The sequence below is a fragment of the Lissotriton vulgaris genome, chromosome 10 (assembly GCF_964263255.1).
Source record: "Lissotriton vulgaris chromosome 10, aLisVul1.2, whole genome shotgun sequence".
Taxonomy (NCBI): Eukaryota; Metazoa; Chordata; class Amphibia; order Caudata; family Salamandridae; genus Lissotriton; species Lissotriton vulgaris.
In genome coordinates this window covers 327504369-327526581 of record NC_141698.1, presented here as the reverse complement: position 1 = coordinate 327526581, position 22213 = coordinate 327504369, and the positions used below count along the sequence as shown (strand labels likewise).

General features: G+C 40.2%; 1 protein-coding gene across 2 annotated transcripts in view; it reads left to right on the top strand.

The window, feature by feature from the left end:
* The window catches only part of VIPR1 (vasoactive intestinal peptide receptor 1), an 849588-nt gene that overhangs the window by 773465 nt on the left and 53910 nt on the right, over positions 1–22213 (top strand). For both annotated transcript variants that reach the window (XM_086941106.1, XM_086941107.1), the window contains exon 10: positions 7359–7450. In XM_086941106.1, coding sequence (XP_086797232.1) covers positions 7359–7450 — 92 coding nt within the window. The remainder of the gene's footprint in view (positions 1–7358; positions 7451–22213) is intronic.

The following is a 22213-nucleotide window of genomic DNA, read 5'->3' as shown; positions in this document are numbered from 1 at the left end:
CAACACGTATTAATTTTTACCCCTACACTATCCAACACTTACACTACTGTTGCACTCACTGGAGTGGGAATAGTAATTTTTACCCCTACACTATCCAACACTCACCCTACTGCTGCCCTAAAAGTATTATGCATTGTAATTTTATGTGTTGTAATGGTATGTGTTGTAATGGAATGCGTTGTAAAGACAGTTTTTAAAAATGTGTTGTAAAATCATGCAATGTAATGGTAGTTGCGATGTAAAGACTGTGTTGTAAAAGCATGCGTTGTAATTGCATGTGTTGTAACATCATATATTCCTAGAGGATTCACCAGTTATGGCCAAATACAATTCTTGAGGCTGTGCAGTGGTATGTGGATTCAGTCTTGACTGGTGGATCCCAGGCAAGAGGGAGTGCATGGGCAACACTACACACAGGGAAATTACATCTGCTAAAGCTTTCTGTATGCTCACCACACTACACTTCAGACTATTTTAGCGTATACATTTGCTCACCTCTACTATTAGGTATTAAAGTGCATTTTGGGATGAACATATAAAATCTGAGTAAACAATTTCTAATTGCAGAGGATTACGTCTATATTCTTGTAATTCATAAGTCTGGCTATAGGAAGATTGCTGAAACCTGCACACCCTTACTGTGCCCTGTGTGCGACTATCAGTTAAGTTTCCAACACTTTATTCATTATTACTTTATTACTGGTAAGTTTAAATTCCCAGTCCTCTCTGCTTTTGCCATGAGATGATCACCATTGTCAAACAAAGAAACAGTCCTTATGCTCTCTAATCCTACATTAGGGAAGTTCAGCAGTTGTTTTAAAAAATATGGCTCCTCAAAAACAATGTACTTTAAAGCCTAGTGAATTTTCCCAACTAATGACACAAAACCAAATCATGTTAATTGCTGGCCATTACCATGCCCTGTAAGTTGCTTTTTAGTCATGTGTTTAGGTCTATTTCATTACCTCGTAGTGGCTTAAGATAAACATGGTAGAACCTACAATGATGAACATCAGTTGATTCCATTATAGAAACAAACCGGTGTCTTATATAAATTAATCTAAAAGAACAAAAGGAAAGTATAATTTGTTTGGTTGGCATTTCAGAAATATATCTTAAAAAAAGAATATAACCATATAAGTGTGAATTTTCATTTGATACATTTTAATAAGTCAAATTGGATTTCAGACCAGCATTTCCAGGAGCTATCATGCAGTCACCAATGGGACCACTTAAATATACTTGTTTCCATGAGTAGTGCGATCTACACCTAGAAATGTAGGATTATGACCAGGGTTTGTTAGAATAACCCACACCTACTCACTGAAAGATCTTTGTGAGTCAGGCTGAATATGGGCTATGTCAATAGGCTTGCAGATGTACCAATTAAGTATGATTCTGATTTTCCCCCGCCAAATCTGTGGTCATAAATATTGCTTATTGCTGCATTAGTTCTTCTATAGCTTAACATTGAAGATAAACCAGGAAACACTAACTTCACATGAATACTTCTGGGATTTGTGAGTGCTTTAGTGAACTTAGAATATAGTTTGTGGTGCATAATGTCCTGGGGTGCATCAGAGATATTGATTTTTCACTCGTAAAATGTTGCAGGCATTGTAAATGCTTTGATCTTGACTGTCCATAATTCTTGATAGGGCTATTATTATTCCTTTCAAATGTTTATATTTAAATAGTATTAAATGAAATGCTGTATATCTGAGAAAGTGCCAATGAACTTTATATTGCAGCATCACAAAGTCATCCCTATTCGTGGCCTGAAATATTTCCTATAATATATAATGGTTCTATTTAGTCTTAACAAAGATATGTAAAGTAGATTTGGTTTCAATCCACTACAGCATAGTAAGCAATTAGAATGGGGACAGAGACTTGAGTGATTAAGATGCAGTGAAGTCACTGTGAACTTGTTTTACAGATTACATATATGTTTCTCTCAAATTTAAATTTAGGTATGCACAATATCTAGATCTTTAACATGGAAGTTAGTCTAGTGGATTGAATCCAGGCATGATCTGATATTAGTAGTGATAGCTTTGTACATGTGTCTATCCTCAACAGGGGTTTCTAATTATTTATCTGCATTAAGTTTTTTTATTTTGAAGCCCACCAGAAAGCTTCCCTGGGAATCCATTCCGCCCATTGCTTACCGTTGGCTATGTGGTTTGTAACTCACATTCTCTTGCTTTCTATTTGAGGTCTTTATTTATTTTAGGCTGTTCAGCATCTCTTTGTCCCTTTTGTGGAGCAAAACCTGTAAACTGTATTCTCTTACTTCAAAATGAGAGGCTTTATCTGAGAATCTGTGAGTGTGATAGCAAAGGCTTTTTCCAGAACACAGCAACATTTAAATGAACTGTGCAAATTTTGCAGAATATATCAGAATTAGAGAAGCACAACTGAAGCACATTGTTTGGTAATTCTTCCATGTGGTGGAAACAAATATTTTAATACAATGAAAACAAATCAATACTAGGGTAGGCAGAATGTTTCATCCTGCCTTCAGAATTGGCAGAATTTGTGACTCCACATTACTCTTGTAACGTGGAGTTCCTACTAAATTCAGCCAATCATTGCATGGCATGATTCTTTAAGATCTGGCATCCCCTAGTACCATTTTCTAATGTAGCCTGTTGTGGGCATCGCAGAGAGAGAACTGCTTCTCGAGTAGATTTGATGCCACTCAAGTAGATGATCATAATCAACTTGAATGTCCGTGCACTCTTGCATACTGCATGTGCCATTCATGCAGATTTTTCAGTCCTGCTCACGCTACTGACACAAAATTGTGGCGTGAGCAGTGTGACATGCATGTTTCCTCTATACAATACATAGGTGATGCCACTTCCACACATTATCATTTGCTCTCTTTATAGTTTTATCAGTAAAACTGTATGTCTGTCCAAAGGTAAGGGTCATTTCAATTGAAAATATGTTGTCTGTATTGGCACTGCACTGACCACACCATGCATACTTCACTCTATATGACTCAACTCTGCTACACTCCAGGCTGTTGTACTGCACTCCACTCTATGATACTTTTCAACTCTGTGCTATGCCACTCGCCTCTACTTCCCTCCACTCCACTCCTCTCTACTTCACTCCACTCTTTGGCACTCCACTCTACAACACTTTACCCTACTCTAAGCTATGCCAGGCTATGACACTTTAGTCTACGCCCATCCACTCTATGTCACTTCACTCTATGTCACTACACTTAACTTCACTTTACTTCACCCTATGCCACTACCCTCTACAACACTGTACTCCACTCTATACCCCTCTATTACACACCACTCTATGACACTCTACACCACTCTATGCCACTGAACTCTAAGATGCTCTACTATACGCTACTCTACTTCACTCTACTCTATTCTACACAACTCTACACCACTCTATGCTACTTAACTCTAAGCCACTCTACTACACCCTACCCCAAACCACCGTATGACTATACTCCACTCTATGACACTATTCCACTCTATACCACTCTACTCTCTGACACTTCATTCTAAGACTCACCACTTTACAACATTCCACTCTATGACACTTTGTACTATTTTATGCCACTTTATTCCAATTGATGCTCATCCACTCTACTCTACACTATGACATTTTACTCAACGCTATGCCTAACTATTCGCCACTCTATGGACCTCCACTCTTCCACTCAATGACGCTCTATACTATTCAACTCTATGACACTGTACTCCACTCTACACTATGCCCCTTCACTTTGTGGCCCTCCACTCTATACCCCCCACTCTACAGCCCTCCACTCTATGGTCCTCCACTCTATGCCAGTCTTTGCCACTCCAGAACACTCTACGACACTCCGCAACAGTTGACTACACTTTATGCCACTCTACTTAACTATACTCTACTCACTCCACACCACATGCTACAACACTCCACACCATCTATGACACTCTATGCCACTCTAATCTACACCTCTCTATGCCACTCTACACTACGCCACTCTACATAAGTCCAGCTCACTCTACTTCACTCTAGGCCATTCTGCTTCACTCTATGCCACTCTACGCAACTCTTCTCTACTCCACTATACAACACTTTACTCAACTCTCCAACACTGTACTACACTCTACGCTAATACACACCTCTCTACACTTTATGCCCCCCACTCTTCAACATTTTACTCCTCTGTACTCTATGCCATTCGCATCTATGTACCTTCATTCTATGCCCATCCACTCTATGGCCCTACACACTCCACTACTGTATGACTCTCCATGCCACTCTACAACAGTCAACAACCCTCTATTCCAGTTCACTCTGCACCACTCTACTCCACTCTACTCCACCATACGCCATCCTATCACACTCCACAACACTTTATGCCACTCTATGACACTCCAAAACACTCTACTCATACATCACTCTATGCATACTCATATGCTCTATATATCACTCTATACATACTCATATGCATACTCTAATAATACATCACTCTATGACACTCTACTTCACTCTACTCTACTCCACGCCAGTCTACACCACTCTATACACCACTCCACTCTACTCAACTCTATGACACTTTACTCCACTGAACGCTAAGCCACTCCACTCTGCTTCATTCCATGCCACTCCCCTCTACGATACTCCACTCAATGACAATCCACTCAAATGATAGTCCTCTTTAGAACCCTCTTTGCCAATCCACTCTACGTCACTCTATGCAGCTTCACTCCACAACACTCCATGGCAGTTTATGCTACACTACACCACTCTATGGCACTCTACTCTACTCTACTTCACTCTATAACACTTTACTACACTCTACAAGACTTTCCTCCACTGCATGCTATGTCACCCCTCTCTACCCAAATCCACTCTATGCCACTCCACTGTGCCATATGCCACTCTATTATACTCCACTCTACGACACTCCATGACACTCCAAGACACTTCACTCTACCTGACTTTAATCTCTGCCAGTTCACTTTATGGCATGCCACTCTAAAGCACTCCACTCGATTTGATTTGATTTGATTTGATTGTGGGTTTTATAGAGCGCACAGCTACCCTAGGGCATCCCGGCGCTGGTAACTATCATCCTGGAGAGTGTGCGATCAAGGGGGGTAGTGCTCAGGGGAAGAGGAGGGTCTTCAGTTTTTTCCTAAATCTAAGGTGGTTTTGTTCTTGCCTCAGGGAGAGTGGGAGGGCATTCCACAGTCTCGGAGCATTGTACGAGAACAAGCGACCACCTGTTCTGGCCTTTCTAATTCTGGGGACTTTTGCAAGGGAAAGGGAGTTAGATCTGAGTTGTCTAATTGATTGTTGAAAGGACACAAGAGGTCTAAGAATAGGGGGGCCTTCGTTGTGCAGTATTTTATGTGCCATGCACAGGGTCTTAAAGTTGACCCGTTCTTTGACTGGCAGCCAGTGCAAATTTCTAAGGGCCGGCTTGGCAGAGGTCCTTGCTGCAGTTCCTGTTAGTATTCTTGCCGCCGCGTTTTGTGACACTTCACTCTACTCCACTCCACCCCACTTCATGACATACTATGATACTATATTCTACGATACTCCACTGCACTCTACACTATTCTATGCCCCTACTCTACAACACTTTAATCCACTCTACTCTACATTCCTCAACTTTATGCCATCCACTCTGCGTCCCTCAATTGTATGCTTCTCCACTCTATGACTCTCCGCTGTACAACTCTCCACTCTAGAGTACCTTTCACCACTCTACTCTGTTACTTCACTATAATCTACAACATTTCACTCTACGACACTCTACTCAACATCACTACAAAACTCCATTCTATGATATTCTACTTCAGTCTACGCCAAACTACTCCGCTCTACACCACTATACCCCTATTTACGCCACCCTACTCTACCCCTTTGTACTATTATAGTACAAAGGGGTCTAGTATACTCTATTCTACGCAACTCTACTCTATGCCACTCTATTTCACTCTACTCCACTCTATACCATTCTATGTCTCTCTCTATGCCACCCTACTCAACTCCACGCTATACCACTCTACTATACTCCACTCTACATCACATTGTAATTCAGTTCCAGCCTAAAGGTTCATGCTGGATCTGTATCAGGCTCCCTCTTTGTTAGCTAATGCTTTCAATCTAACAAGGGCCTATTTCAAACAAAACCTCCAAACTCATGCTGGCAACCTTCTACAGAGGTACAAGGAGAAAACGTGAATGTAAATCCCAAATTCAGACTTCTATTTCTCTGGATAGCACAGTCACAATGGTGATCAGTGTAGAGAAGTTTGTTATGTTGTAGCAAACCTCAAGACAATGGATTCTACGTTTGGCTCCATGGCCACAAGATTCACACTGTATATTCACAAACATGAGGTGATTTAATGTGCAGTGTGCACTCTACGAATATCATCTTCTTTCTGATCTCTCAAGCCACAAACTAATAATTTGCAAATTTTGTAGATGAAAAATTAAGTTATACAGGCGGTAAATTAACTATTGCCACCATGACTCAGGAAATTACTTTGAATTGAATAGTATGGTTAGGTAAATTAACAAACCACTAAATATCTCTTGCTCATCACCTGGTTTTAAATGCTAACTTTCAATTGTGTTGTTCTTTGTTATTACCGAGCATGAAAAAATGTCAGTGTTTTCATTATGTCCACAAAATGTTGTGATTCAATTGTTATTCATCATTCTGAATGGATACGTTCTCTAGATTCTTAATAAAATCTGGTAAAGACAGATATTATGGCTAATCCCTAATCTATGTGACTTTAGGAAAGACAACATTTTGTACATGTGTCTTACTAGGCAATGTATCCAATGTGACCTTATGCTGATTGTATATAAGATGTCTGCTTTCACGTATGTGTTTGCTTTTTCCATGTTTATTTTAGCTTGATCACTGTGGAATATATGAGTCGTGAATTAGACGTGGAGTAGATGCATTTTGGCAGTGACCCTCGAAAGAAACATTTGACAATTTGACATCCTTTCCTGGCCTGTCGCAAGTCTGTGGCCCAGCAACACAGTCCTTCATGCACAGCTGTATTCTATGGGCTTGACATCATCATACTTGGGATGTAGCACACAAAGTCCCAAGCAGGCTGATGTCAGGCCCATGATGGCTGCCATACTGTCACGTTATTCCTTGCACAGAACAATATGAATATAGACCATCGGCTAAAAGTCAAGACCCTATTACAGCAGGGTGTCTGAGGAAAAATCTGTGTTGATGTCTTATTGAAACATCTAACTAATAAATACAGTATTTAATGATTGTATTTTTAAAAGATCATTCAGAAAAATTTAAATTTAATTGGTCTTGCTCTGTGTTGTTGCTTCTTTAGGTGAACTTCATCCTCTTTATCTGCATAATCCGAATATTGGTACAAAAGCTCCATTCACCGGATGTGGGGCGGAATGAAAATAGTCAATACTCGTAAGTCTTTACTTTTGATTAGCAGAAGTGTTGTCCTATAAAATCTATTTGGTATTTGGAAGATAACATTTTTTGACATATCAATTTCAACCATTGTAGCAATTTAACATATCAATTTCCACGTGGGATCAATTCAGTCTGACTGGTTTCTAGGGTGAGGATGGATGCACGTGAGAATCTGTAACCAAATTACTAATATTTTAATAAACTGAAACATACAGAACAATTAGTTATTTTGAAATCTTTTAATATCCATTATCAAATTGAATTTCCTTCTTCTTGCAAACAATGAAGTCCATAGAAATAAAGTGAGCAAATTGCTACATTTCTCAAATTTAAAATTGGACTACTAAATAATGAATACAAATGGGATATCACACATTTATTAAATACCAGGAGGAAAATATGGATTATGTTAGTATTATCTTAAAAAATTGTAATGTTTGTTGTTTGGTTCAACTACTCACTGGTTTCTCGTAACTGATGTATAATGCATTTTCTTGTAGTTGAATGTGTTCTCTACTAATTGTGTGTTTACTAATATGTGTTTGTGTTTTTATTTTTAAAGATGTATTTCACTAATTTCCCCTATGGGCTGTTAGTGTTATTCACCATCTCCCCTGTCTTTCTGTGAGTGCCTTGAAGTACCTGTGAGTGCCTATGTGTGATGTTTGACCTTCTCTAAGACTTGGCTGGAGGAGATTTGGATCTGTTTGTGCTGAAGTACTTCTGAAGTACATGAGGGGTTGACTTTAGTGAATAGTGACTGGCTTACTCTTTTTAGTTGTGCTTTTGTATTTTCATGTGCCTCCCTGTGCCCCTCCTTAATTTTACATTACTTTCCAATTTCGTAGTAAAGGTTCCCCATTATCTAATCATTCCCCATTGCTCATTCCACATTGACAAAAAAAACATAAGTTCTTTGCACTCTTGGCGGTGAGCTCCACATGTAAGTAATAGAAGAGATCTAGCTGTAGATCTCCACACAGATGTTAATAAGTAGTGTGAGTGTGGACGGTAATACTACTGAAATACTGGATTTTATTCTACAAAATGCTTTGGTGAGCAGGTCCCATAGCTCTGAGGTTGTTAAATTCAAATATGTAAAACATTGTTCTTGTCTTAGTTAAATACATGTGCACACTTACACCCAAGTATTCAAGATGCCACCTGATTCCTTTCTCCATAAATAAACCACATAGGAGAGTTGTTTTGGTATTGAAAGAATCTGTGGCCAGTGCATGACTGGCAACTAAAATCGGCAAAAAAATGCCTCTTATCAGGACAGGAAGTGTACTCTAGTGCAAGTGTTATAAATCGGTCCTAAAAAGTATTCTGTTTGAAAATTTTTGACATAAATGAAACAGCTATGATTTTAATAAGCTTTAATCATATTCACACTCGACTCCACAAAGAGAACACATTCTGTGATATTTGTACTCTCCATTTTAAGTATGAGCTCTGTCTTGTCAGCCTCATGTTTTCCAAGAAATCATGACAAACATACATATACAGAGGGTTCCATTCAACACGTTTTGCCCTTGGTCTGTTCAAATATCATTTACATTTTGCATCCATCCAACACAGCACAAAATAAAGATGTACAAGTAAGCCCACTTCAGCCATCGAATCTCTTTCATTTGAGTGACTACATTTAGCCATTATCATATATCGACCCGCATAGAAACTGTTTTCTGCAAAAACAAAGAATTTAGGAGACAGTGATGGCTAGGGCCTATGTACAGTAGAGTGTCATAGACTATTTCCGTAACAATCTAAATATTTAGTAAACAATGCAATGTTTTCTCATAGTACTAGCAGTGATCATTGCAGCCGCTGTAGTATATATTATTAATGCAAAGTCCTAGCTTGAACCACACACCCTGAACCTTATGGGTGAATGGATGAATGACATTTAAAGGAATTTTATCAGGCCCTACAGATTATTATTATTATTTAACATTTATATGGCACAACGAATCATCCCCAGGGGGATCTCTCGGCGCTTGGCAGCACAATAACAGGACCCTCCCCCACTCAGACCCTCTAAATCATCCAGGTTTTTAAACATTTCTTAAAGTGTCCCAAAGAGGTGCAGCAACGGATTTCTTCTGGTACCCTGTTCCAATGAAAGGGGGCAAGATGGGAGAATGCATGCCCTCCCATTCTTGATTTATTAATCTTGAACTGAACTAATAAGTTCTGATTACTTGACCTAAGCTGGTGACCCGGGACATAAGGCATTACCTTCTTCCTTAGGTATACTTGCCCCAGACCTAGCCTTGCCCTGAACACAAGTGTCAGGAGCTTAAACACTGCTCTCTTTCTGATGGGCAGCCAGTGTAAGGCTTGCAGCAAGGGTCGAGAAGAGGAACGTCTAGGCTTGTTCAAAGCCATTCTTGCTGCAATGTTTTGCAGTACCTGGAGCCTGGAGGAAAGCCCTTCCCTGGCTCCTAACAGTAGTGCATTTCCATAATCCAGCCTGCTCACAATAAGCGCCTGGATAAGGGTCTTTCTTGCGTCCAAGGGGATCGAAGGAATTTTTTTTAAGCATTGGCAGAGTCCCAAAACAGGTGCTCGAGAGTGCCTTCACATGATCTTCAGACAATAATTTACTGTCCAGTAAAATTCCTAGGTTCCTCACCTGCTTTGTGGGGGAAGGGGGTCCCCCAGTTCAGAGGGCCACCAGTCTGTAGTCCACAATTCCTCCACCTTCTCAAACAGGAGAATCTCAGTTTTGTTGGAATTTAGTTGAAGGAAATTAGCCCTCATCCAGGCAGCTATGTTCAACATACAGGTCTTAAACTTGGCTCTGTTTACAGCGGGATCCGATTCAAATGGGTTTATCACCCGCGTTTCATCAGCATACGTGATCGTCTCAAAACTGCAGGCTCTTATGATGGCAGCCAGAGGAGCCATATATATGTTGAACAGAGTGGGGCTTATGATCGACCCCTGGGGTACCCCCTTGTCCAGTGGGGTGATTGCTGACACAAATGTGTCTAATTTGACACATTGTGATCTATTTGACAGGAAGCTTTGCAGCCAGGCTAGCGTGAGGCCTCCGACACCAATCTCCCGCAGTCTGCAAAGCAAAATACTCTGCGAGATGGTGTTGAAGGCCGCCAACAGGTCCAGAAGCACCAGCATAGTAGGAGTCCCTCTATCTAAGGACATCCTAATGCTGTCAGTAACTTCCAACAGGGCCGCCTCCGTGCTGCGGCCCGCTCGAAAACCTGATTGAGATGGGTCCAGCAATTGATGCTGGTCCAAGTAGTCCATCAGTTGTTGATTGATCATCTTTTTCATGACTTTCGAACAGCATGGGAGAAGGGAGATTGGCCTATAGTTTTTCATATCCGCCAGATCTTCTGACACTTTCTTCAAAAGAGGTTTAATTAACGCTCTCTTCCACTTTTTCGGGAAAGTGGCAGTGTCCAAGAAGACATTACAGACTGTCGAGAGCGAGGCGGCTAAGACCGTAGCCAGCTCTGCCATGATGAAAGGAGGGGCGCAGTCTAAGTCTGACCCCGACATTGTTGCTGTGAGTGCCACCCTAACTTGCTCTGTAGTGATGATGGAAATTGAGTCAAGCTTAGGTGACAAAGGGTCCCACCTCTCCAGGTTAGGCCCTCCTTGGGGCCTCTCCTCCCCCCAGAGACTTATAGATTGAGAATTACAGATACAGCTGGTAACAACTTGAGTAACTACTGCTTTGTGAAGTATTGAAGAAGTTAGCTCTAACTCGAAAGGGCTACTATTTTTCACTTAAAGTGCTTCATCTTCTTGAAAAACTTCAGACTGTTACATCAGATTCAAGAAGAGCATTTGACCGAACTCACGTTTGGCAGAAATAATTCATGGTAAAAATACATATATGAATATATGGCAAAAAAATTATTTTTTTAATTTTATTTTTCATCCATTGGTATTCCCAACTGACCCTAATATTTTATAACATAACACAGATGCGTTTTACTAAAAAACAACTACAATGTATTGGCACACAGTAATAGTATCACTCAAAAGCAGTGTAGTAAGTATCAATATTAAGGTATATCAGTCAGTCAAATCATATCTGATCATATCAGTGATTACTGGTGCCTATTTATATGAGGGTGCCATTGCAAAATCTACATAATAATCAAGCCATTTATTGAAAGTAGCAATATTGACCAATCTTCATAAAACTTCTTTTGTATGTGTATTTATCCTATAGAAAGCAAGCACAAATCATTTGTGTAGTAATAGCATATATGCAAACTTCTGATTTGAAGTCATAACCTGTGAGCTTTTTGAAAGAAATTTAAAGTACCTGCATCTTGCCCTTGAGGGACACCTAGTAATGACTTGAGGTACTGCAGCTTTGTGAAAGACTTTTTAAGCAGTTGCTTCTGACGCAAAATTACTTCTAGTAACATATTGAAGCACTGCAGTCTTCTTAAAGACTTTAAGCTGTAACTTCTGACTCGAGGTGGACTGCTAATAAAGAGATAGCGCCTCATTTATAAGAGGCTGTGCCACTGGAACATCACTTTTCATGATGCTTCAATGGTGTAGCAATGCACTCTTCGTGGCTTTGCATGGCCTCATAGATATAGAGCAAGGTAAGGCAACACAAAGCACTGCCTTGCTGTACTCGACTTCAAAGAGGTGTTCCATGGGCATTGCTGTGGGTTTCCCCACCCAACACCCATGGTTTTTGACACATTCCCAGAATGCATCAAAACTGTGTGCCTCCCCAGGGGAGGCATAACGAGGAGAAATAATTGTATTCCTGCTCGTTTTTTCCACTTTCCATGTGTGCTGCATGCAGCACACATAAAAAGAGGAAAATGACTCAATTGATAGTTGTTTTTTATAGGAAGGTGTCCCTTCCTGCACAAAAACAGTTGGGGCAACAATGCAGCAACCCCTACACTTTGGTTCAGGGGTACCTGCATTGGCGCTAGGTAATTATTTGTGCACTGGTGCAGAGAGGGCAGGAATGTGCTGTGATTTATTAATACAAACAATTCATGCCCTTTCTTTTTGATGCAGGGTAGCGCCAAAAAGTAATAAATTAGGGCTATGTCAAACGCCAGACCTTTTGGCTTTGCTAATGTTTGTTAAATTGCCAGTCATTTTTGGGTACACATTGATAAGGTTTATTTTTGTGTGCCACACTTAAGCATTTAGATTAAAGTCATTGGAGAGATCTAGAATGAGCATATTATTGTGAACGTTTTAGATGGCTTTTAAACGTTTGTAAGTAGCTCCAAGTGAGAATGTGGAACAAGGCAGCTGCAGTCTGTCTGCTTTGGATGAATGGGAGGATGGCTCATCTCATTTGCAAATTTTCAAAAATCCCTGTTTTGGGGGTGGCATCTAAATCTCTCAGAATTTCATATACGTTTTCCACATTATTTTATGAAATCTGCTGACAATGCTGGTTCCTTATCATGACAAATCTGTTGATGGAGTTGATTGTCCAATAAGGCATATATTAGCAAGGGGCTAGCATCCATAAAGCTGAGCATATATGAATCCAAACACTGTACAATATGTTAAGACATCTTCCTTAAGAAAGTCCCTGGAATGGAATCTAAATAAATAAGTGCAGCAGTGGAACTGAATTAGGAGGTGTATAAAATGTAATTCAGCAAAACTGGTCGATTGTTTCCCAGTGCTGTTCAATAATACTATGTGCATAAAATTGGGTAGGGCCTAGGCACTGATAATAAGATGTATTTGCATTAGTTTAAATACCTGGTGTCCTTGTCTTCATCCCTGCAGGAAAAAAACAGATGCCAGATAGTGTCTTATTTAGCAGGGCAGTCTGTTTTATAAGGGTGACAGGAACAATCAGCGTCTAAGCAGGATTATGTGACATATGATAAGTGGAAATATAGTCAAATTGTGAATAGATTTTATAACTAACAGCATTTACAAAAAATTGATTTTAACACAATTTCCAGCTGCCTAAATTTATGGCTGTAGGGCAGTAGTTCTGCTACTGGATTAGATATGATTCTGTTAATACTGGTCATTCTTTTAGATAAGGAAAAGTTACCAGGCTGACTCCTTTTACACTTAGCATGGAAATCACATTCTGTATCGAGTTCTGTTTTCATAGTGGCTGAGATCATGCAAGGTCATGAAAATGTGGTCATGCCACACTTCATTAAAAAGCAATCTCCTCCGCGTTCTCGTTTTGATAGAAATTAAGAAACATAATTCATTTGTTTGGATACCGATTCCTGAGATACTTGGGGGTCGTCTTCTGTTTAATAGAACTGGGCGTGTAACACACCTAACATTGTTTTCTTCTGCACTCTCACATTGTTGCCATCGATTATTTACAAAATGCATGCATTCTTTAATAAAATTGTCAGTTTATATTCCTGTGCAGGCATTTGAAAAAAATAAAATCCCTTTGGGATTCAAATATAATACCTTTTAACCATCAACCCAATTAAAGATCACTTAAAGACAATATTACTACTAATAACAGTAATAAGTAGAAGAAGAAAAATTAGAAGGAGACAAAGAAGGAGAAATAATCAGAAAAAGAACAACCTATTTTATATAGTTCTTGCTACTGCAGGTTTAGAATTTCATATTGTACTAAATAGCAGGTGTTATCTTAATGAGCTGAACATTGTAAAAGGGAAAGAAGAAATGTATCTGCCATCTAGTTCTATTATTTTGGTTTATTGGCTTGATTAGGCACCTGGGAAAAATCTGTTTTATTTATGTGAAGCTACAGTATGATGCATTCTGAAGACCTCTTATTTAATAGAACAAGGCAACAGCCTAAGGTTTAAAATTCCTGTGAGCGATGTTTCAGTTTTAATCACCATTTTTATCATTCCATAATATGAACTAGGACTCCAACAACCACAGCTAATGAGGCGTGGGTGTTTGTTTTCCTGTACTGAAAACCCTTCCACAGGTACACTAGCTTGGTGTTTTATTTATTCATTGATGCCGACAGTGAATGACAGAAAAAGAAGAATTTCTGGTCCATGATGTGAAGTCAGGCACTGTGGCTGTTTTTTGAGAGGAGGATGCAGTTCCTCTCTAGAGCAGTAACCACTCTATAATGTTGTTTTTTTAAGTCTTATCAAACTTCAAAGGTCATCTGTCTTAGTGAGTGACTAGGATGTCATTGAACAACCTCACAGTCTCAGCAGTATTTCTCTCCTTTTCATGTTTTGATTTAGACCAACCTGCTCTTGCTGTTAAATTCCTATATAGATGACTTGTAAAGTAAACATCGTTTACCACGAAAACTTTTCCCCGCCGGGAATTACAACGCGGTCGTTACAACAACCGTGTTGTAACAATGCATACTATTACTCCGCAAGTCGGCACAATGACTTGCGGAGGGGGCAGAAGATGTTGGATTTAAAATCCAACACCTTCCCTACTGGTGCACCTACTGGAGTTGGAATAGTAAATTATTCTTTTCCAACATCCAGCTACCGCCCTCCACAAGTTGCTGTTATGACTTGCAGGGTAATGGTGTGCATTAGTACAATGCGGTCGTTTTAACAACAGAGTTGTAATTCTCTGTGGGGAAAAAGCACACGTTAAAAAGAGGTATATTCGATCTGGAAGTGCCTTGACCCAGAATAGTTTGAAAATAATGCTGGTTGTAACCTGAAACCAGTGATGATTTCTAGGAATAGCCAGGGCCTAATATAGCCTTAAATCTCACCGTAGTGAGCTATACGACCATTAAAAGCCCGCTCCAGCATTAAAGATCCAAGCCGAAGACAAGGGCTTTAACAAGGTAGCGGGCCTTTAATGGCCTGCACTATAAGGCTACTAGAGCATTCCTCCACTGGGGGGCAGAATGTTGTAACAAATAAAACAAAGACCTCAGTTAGCCAGAGGTGATTTTAATCCCTTCGAGCTCCATGAAGCCTTTGTTCACAGCAACACCTGTGAACGAAAAACATCTGAATGTTGGACCTCCGGTCTTTTACCAGCCATTAGAAGCCCAGAGCATTCCATTATCTTCAATGGAGCTTCCAACACTTAAATGTTCTAATTAGTTACAAATACAAATTACCAGTGTTGTTGGCCAAAAAGTTTCTCAGGAAGCCACCACCCACTTTTTCCACTGCCACCATAGTGCTACTGACTTTTACTATTTCCATCACCCACTTCTACCACTTCTGTCTTTCACCTTACTCACTTCCAACAATGCACTGGCTCTTAAGTGCATGGACGCCACCCAAAGCTTAGTGCAAAACCTCACTTGAATTGCACTGATTGAGTTTATGTTCCTCAAGAATAAATTCCTGAGGCATGAACAGGGAGGGGGTTCTCTTAGCTAATAGTTTGCATAATGCTGTAAAGTATTACCTTTTACATGATATTTTTTATTTAAGTTTACTAAAAATGTGATGGACCCAGAAAGGGCACTCATGAAAACCAGTCCTGGTGGAATATCACTAGAATCATGTTTAGGAACGTTTGGTTTTTATTCTCTCACAGATTTCCTGGAAATGAAACTACACCATAAAAAGGGCCCTTTCTTGTACAATGTATGTGCAGCTGCCAAATGACCCAATTCCATTTGACATGTTCAGCCAGGCCTTCCTTTTAACCGTACAGTATTGTGCATGCTTGGAGTTCTTAATGCAAAGGGTTACTGGCTACTGATATAGAAGAAAATGTCAGCCCTACAATTATATAGCAATTACAGAACTAACTATCATTAAACACTTTCAACAAGTATCAGCTGCACAAATTAGTATGTAAAAACCTAAGGCAGAAATGCAATAAATGTATCTGTTGCTGTGGATAAGTGTGGGTCACTCTAAAAAAAGTCTTTGGCCCTGAAGTCCTTCACGATTCTCCGAGAGTTTGAAATAAGGTCTTTGTAAGGGGAGTTTCTGGCCTCAGTGGTAGCAGTGGGCTTTTTCAAAGACGTTACTGTCCTGCATGGAGCACATACGTTTTCTTAGCTGAAAGCAGCTACTCTCTCATCATCCATACTGCTCAAAGACAGCATCCTGACTCATATCATCCAATTAGTAACCCTCTCAAGAAATTACCCAACATATCATTGACTATCTATCTCTCTTGGTATCCCTGTTTTCTAGGTTCATCCTACTACCTCCCCTTACGCCTCAGTACGTATATCCCCCTGGATACTTTACCTATCAGGTCATCAGATCCTCCAGTACATCATTTCTTCTTCTGTACCTCATCTCTTCCTAAACCTACATGCACTCTGCTTTCTCTGTGCCTCTCATTCCAGTGCATTTCTAGAGCCTTCCGCTACTTTCATTCACCCTACCATATCTGCCGTCTCATTACCCACTTTTACTTGTCAGTATCTATGGGGCCTGATTCACGAAGGTAAACTTACAATTTTGTGCAAGTTTACTTTTGCATTTCACAAACTGCATTGTCATTGCAAGTTTACCACTACGGGGGCTCCACAGTCAGGGCTGAGAACTCTGCGTATAAAAAGATAGGCCCGTTGTATCTTTCTATGTGCGGAGTTCTCCTTACAATGAAATCAGTGTTTGTGAATTCCAAAACAAATGTAAACTTACAAAAATGTGTCAGTTTACCTTTGAGAATGAGGCCCACCGTCTCCAAGTATCAAAGGCTCCCTTATTCCAGTTCTTATTCTCGCCATAAGGTGACGCCCCTCCCTTCTCTTTCTCGGTACCTTTACAATGTCTCTCTGTACCTCTGAAGCCAAATAACTACTGCACCATCCCTTTCCCTTTGCATTCACATTCCTCTCCTCTCCCCTTGGTGTTCTGCTCTCCAGTCTATTCCCCAGGATAGTAGATATAGTATTGCCTCAAATGCCTCTTTTTTGGTCACATGGCACAGGAATGACCGACATGGTGCATCAGGAAGCACAGGGGCTTGAATTTGGGGGCACACTAGAGTGCAAGGAAGGGCTGTGTTCAGCAGCCCACATAGAAAGAGGAAATGACCTCCACTGATTGGAAGGGAGACTTTCCTGCACAAAAACAATCATCCTTTCAATGCAGGCACCCTTGCACCATGGTGCAAGGGTGCCTGCTTTGGAGCATGGCAGCCAATTGAGCGCTAGCACAGGGAAAGAGGGCAGGAATGTGCCATATCTGATAGATACGGTGCATTAATGCCCTTTTCTTTTGCTGTGGGGCAGCCCAGCAGCAAGGCTTGTGATTCTGCCGTATGGCAAAATATTGTATATGAGGCCCCAGGGGCGGTTAGGGTAATGGGGTTGTTAAATTGGCTCTTTGGTCTTTTCCTGCTGCAATAGGATTTTTTTTATCATTGTTTTCTCCTTGGTTATTTTAAAGATTTTACTAAAAATGCTTTATTAAAAAATATGGGATTAGCCATGCTCACTGGAATGACAATTTTGAGGTCGTGACAGGTCCCTATATGATCAGAAAGTGATGTCCACTTACTTACAATGACACATATGAATGACTCTTCCATATTCACCAGTGCAATGATCTGGATGCCGAAGACCCAAAATGTGCCCTGGGTACTCCTGAGCCCACAAAAAACAAATATATCGGTTGAAGTCCTCAATACCTTTTTTTAAAACTTTTATGTAGCACAAATTCAACTCAAAGGGATTGGAGTGCTTTACATGTACAACAGTTACATTACATAAGGTCATTTTTTTTTTTTTTTTGGCACGGGTACCTTTAGTGATTTGCCCAGAAACACAAAATGTTGAGCTGATGCTGAGACTCAATCTTGGTTCCTGAGCTCAGGACATATCACCTCTTCTTCTCCCTTAAATAGGCATAATGTAATGCCATTGCCATGCAGTAGCTATAAGGGCAGCAATTGTTACACAGCAGAACACATGCCGGAAGGAGGACATTCAACTCCCAGACAGGAAGACAGAGGCACAAATGGTTACCCTATGTGCCGATTCCAAGCCCCCTCCAGGCCTGCTTATCCATGCATGAGACCACAGTGAATGTCTATGCCTGGTTTTGGTTGGGGGCAGAAAGGATAGTGCAGTCTCAAAGACGCAGTGACTTCTTACTTTTTTCACCTGGTCTGCTAGCCACGAAATGGCCTGAAAAGGCGTGTATACAAAATTACGAAGTGCTGGTGGGTTTCCATCCAGTACTTAATTTGAGCTGGTGTTTACAGGTGGGTGGCACCGGCACTCATCATCAATCAATAGAAGCTTTATTTTAAGAAAACATCAAAGCATACAACTTTATATTTGACTTTCGTGCACAACAACTTAAAAATATGATTAACTATCGATAGATAAAATCCAACAAAGGCAGATGCAAAATTAACACATCAAATTAAAACATACTAGGTTAAAACTGCGCAAAACTGTAATTGCTGAATAATTTATAAATATCCCAAAACTCCATATGCCTTAGACATCAGTATTTGAAAAAATAATATTGCATATGAATTCATATTATATAATAGTTTTTAAAAAAATTAAAAATCCAGCAGATAGAATCTATATAAAACAGTATGACCAGGCCACAGTCTTTTATTAAGATTGCAGAGGGATGCTTGTCACTGTGTTTTTTAGACATAATCTTTGAGCGTTTAAACCAAACATTCAGCAGAAAACGATTTACTGCAAACACAATTGGGTCTGAGGTATCTGTATTTAGAATTCTATGTACAATCAAATAATGTGTAATTTTTAAGTTTAAACAAGTTGGGCATATCCAGCACTTACTAGGGTAATAATAGGCAGTGCAGAAATAAAAGATATGCTCTTCTGTCTCAGGCCACATTCTGGACACTTATCTGAAGTGTCCTCTCTATTCCAATCACCAAAAGTCCTTAGTGGCAAGCAGCCAATATGGAATCTCAGCTGCAAGCTCTTTGCTAATGGTGGTGAAATCATATCTGATACAAATAAAAATTTGGGACTAGGCTTGAAACTAAGAAATTGACTTGTCAAGCATCCCACCTTTGTATTCTGGGTATATTGGTAATGCGCATATTCTCAGTATTTAGTTTTTACAGTAGGTATCACTACTTTACTTATCCCCTCAGGGTGATCCCATAAATAGAACCTGCCAGGTAATTTTAACCAGGTTGCCATATGTTTCAACAAGGGAATCTTTTAGCCACTATTCATCCTCAACAACTCCTTCAGAGCCACTGAATAATCGAGTAGCTCAGGTGTGGACCATAGTCGTAACCAATAAATCAAAGGCTTCAGTGAGGCAATATCGGTGATTCTTTTAATGCCTACATTGAAAAACAGGGGCACGAGTGTAGTACTGTTGGGAACCGATTCAAGAGAACTGACAAAACTGTTCTCCCCTACTACCAATTTATTAGTGTTGGCTAGCCCGATATCTCAGCACCAAAGAGTGCAGCACCTTGGGCTTTAGCATGATAAACCTCCAGTGCCTGGCTTATTGGGCGTAGCTGGGTCTGTTTGAAAAAGCGGAGAATAGTTTTCGATCTCAGTACTATAAGTAGGTGGCTTTTGCTGAATTGTGGATCCCAACTTAACTTATCCGACATCCTAACACCCACAAAGTCAAAACTGTGAACCTGCTCTAGGAGCTTCCCATCAACCTTGACTTTAAAGTGTCTGAATATACCCTTCCCAAACACCATACATTTTGTCTTTGCTATGTTGAGTTCTAGTCCCCTGTATGAACAAAAATTAAAAAACGCATCGAACAGCATCTGTAGGCCTGCAGGAGTCTTAGATATCAATAAAGATTCATCAGCAAACAACAAAATTAGCATTTTCATCCCATTCAGACAACGCAAATAATTTCTGCAATAAGTAAGATTGTTTACTACCCTGTGTATATACACAGGGTAAATAATGTTGGGGTCAAAACGCACCCCTAGCGTACTCCAAGCTGTATGGGTATTCATTGTGTTAGCTCTCCATGGTTTCCCCAGTGTGCCTGAGCCTAATTGCATCATGTATCCTGGCTATCATAGTTGCCAGGTTAGTAGGTCTCCCATGCTTAACAGTACATTGTATAGGCTTTCTCGAGACACAAGATCAAAAGCTGATCTTTAATAAACCAAAGCAACAAACAATTTCTGGTCGTTTAAAAATACATATTTTCAGTTTAATAGTATTAATCTAAAGTCTTGGTCACAAGTACTTGTTTTAGCAAAGAAACCTGCCTGAAACAGTGAAAGAATGCAGTTTGCATCCATCCAGGCCTGCAATTTATCCAATACTTGTCTTAAAAGTATTTGCTTGAAAATTGTCAATTCAGCTAATGGGTGTATAATTTGTTGGGCTAGAAGCATTACCTTTCTTGTACACTGCAATAATCTCTGCACCCCTCAAAGAGTCAGGAATTGTACCCCCCACTGCTACATTGTTGGATATAATATTTATGTACAGTACCCAGATTAGGGGGTTCTAACTTAAACAGGCCACAAGGAATATGATCAGGACCAGGAGCTTTTGCTGATCTTAATCGGTTGATGGCCGTGCATGTGTATTTAAGACTAAAAACGAGTTCAACATCTGTAGATCTATCATAGGGAGGAGTCTTTAACACTATGGGCTGGGGTATAATAGCAATAGTCTCATCTTTGGCATAGAGTGCAGAAACATGATCAACCCACTTCTCCAGCTGAATGTAACAGCTAGGAGTGTGAATACTATCTAAACTTCCATGGGAAACAATGTGCCAGAAGGAGCTGTTATCTTTGACCCTAGCAGCTATCTGCACATCCAACCAATTTTTCTCAGCCCATTTCTTTTTCACTGTGGCAAGTGCAGCTTTATAGCTAAGTTGTGCTGCTGAGAAGTCCAGATGGCTACAATCTGTAATAGCTCTCTTGAGATCCTTTCTTGACAACTTACACTAGGTATTATGCCCATTACGGTGAGCTGGAGTGTTTTGAGTTACCGCCTCATAAAATACTTGGCTCATTATTTTAAAGAAATCACAGTGGACAATCAGTAATGAAACAGGGGTAAAAGTGCCATTTTCATACCAATTAAAAAAAAAAAGGCAAAACAACTGGTAAATCCTAGAGTGCTGTCTGCAGTCTGCTAAAACCCAAGGCCATGTGATTCTTCTAAAATTATTTGTTAGGATAGGCCCCTGATCTAAAGTGTGTCAGGGAGACCGTCCTCTCGTGAAAGAATCTCCAGTCATCGATAAAAGCAACGGATTGTGATTGTTATCTGATTGTAAAACAGTTCCCAAGTCACTTAGTAATGGCCAACGTCTTACATCAAGCAGGATGTAATCAATAACACTGCTTCTAATTCCCCTTTTATGTTTACATTTGTTTTATTGTTGCACAAAGAGCATATGAAGCATACTATACATTCTGCCGGTGCAGAGTCCTTCAGCCACAGCCAGCTCCTTGGAAACTTTTGGAAAAACTCCCCCCAATTCCCCCTCATAACTCCCCCCACCTCGGGTGCCCATTCAAACTAATATCTCAACATAGGCTGTGATGTACATATCTCCCAGAAGGTGGACCCCGGTGACGTTACACTATTGGCTCGGTCAGGTGTAGCAATTTTATATACCTAGGGCAGGTCAGTACCGTGAATTCCTGGGAGAGGAGTGTAATGAACGGCTGCCATATCGTCTCAAATGTGTTAAACTGTTGCGTAAGTATCGATGAAAGCCTCTCCAGCCCCAATAAATGCCATATTCAATGCAACCAATTCTGTCTAGAAGGCACCCTATCTGTGCCCCAGAAGGCCAAGATGGATTGGTGTGCTGCCCATAATACCAATGCAATATGTCGGCCCCTTTTGGATTTGAGTGGGTAGGTCAGTGGGTTAGGAAGACCCAGCAC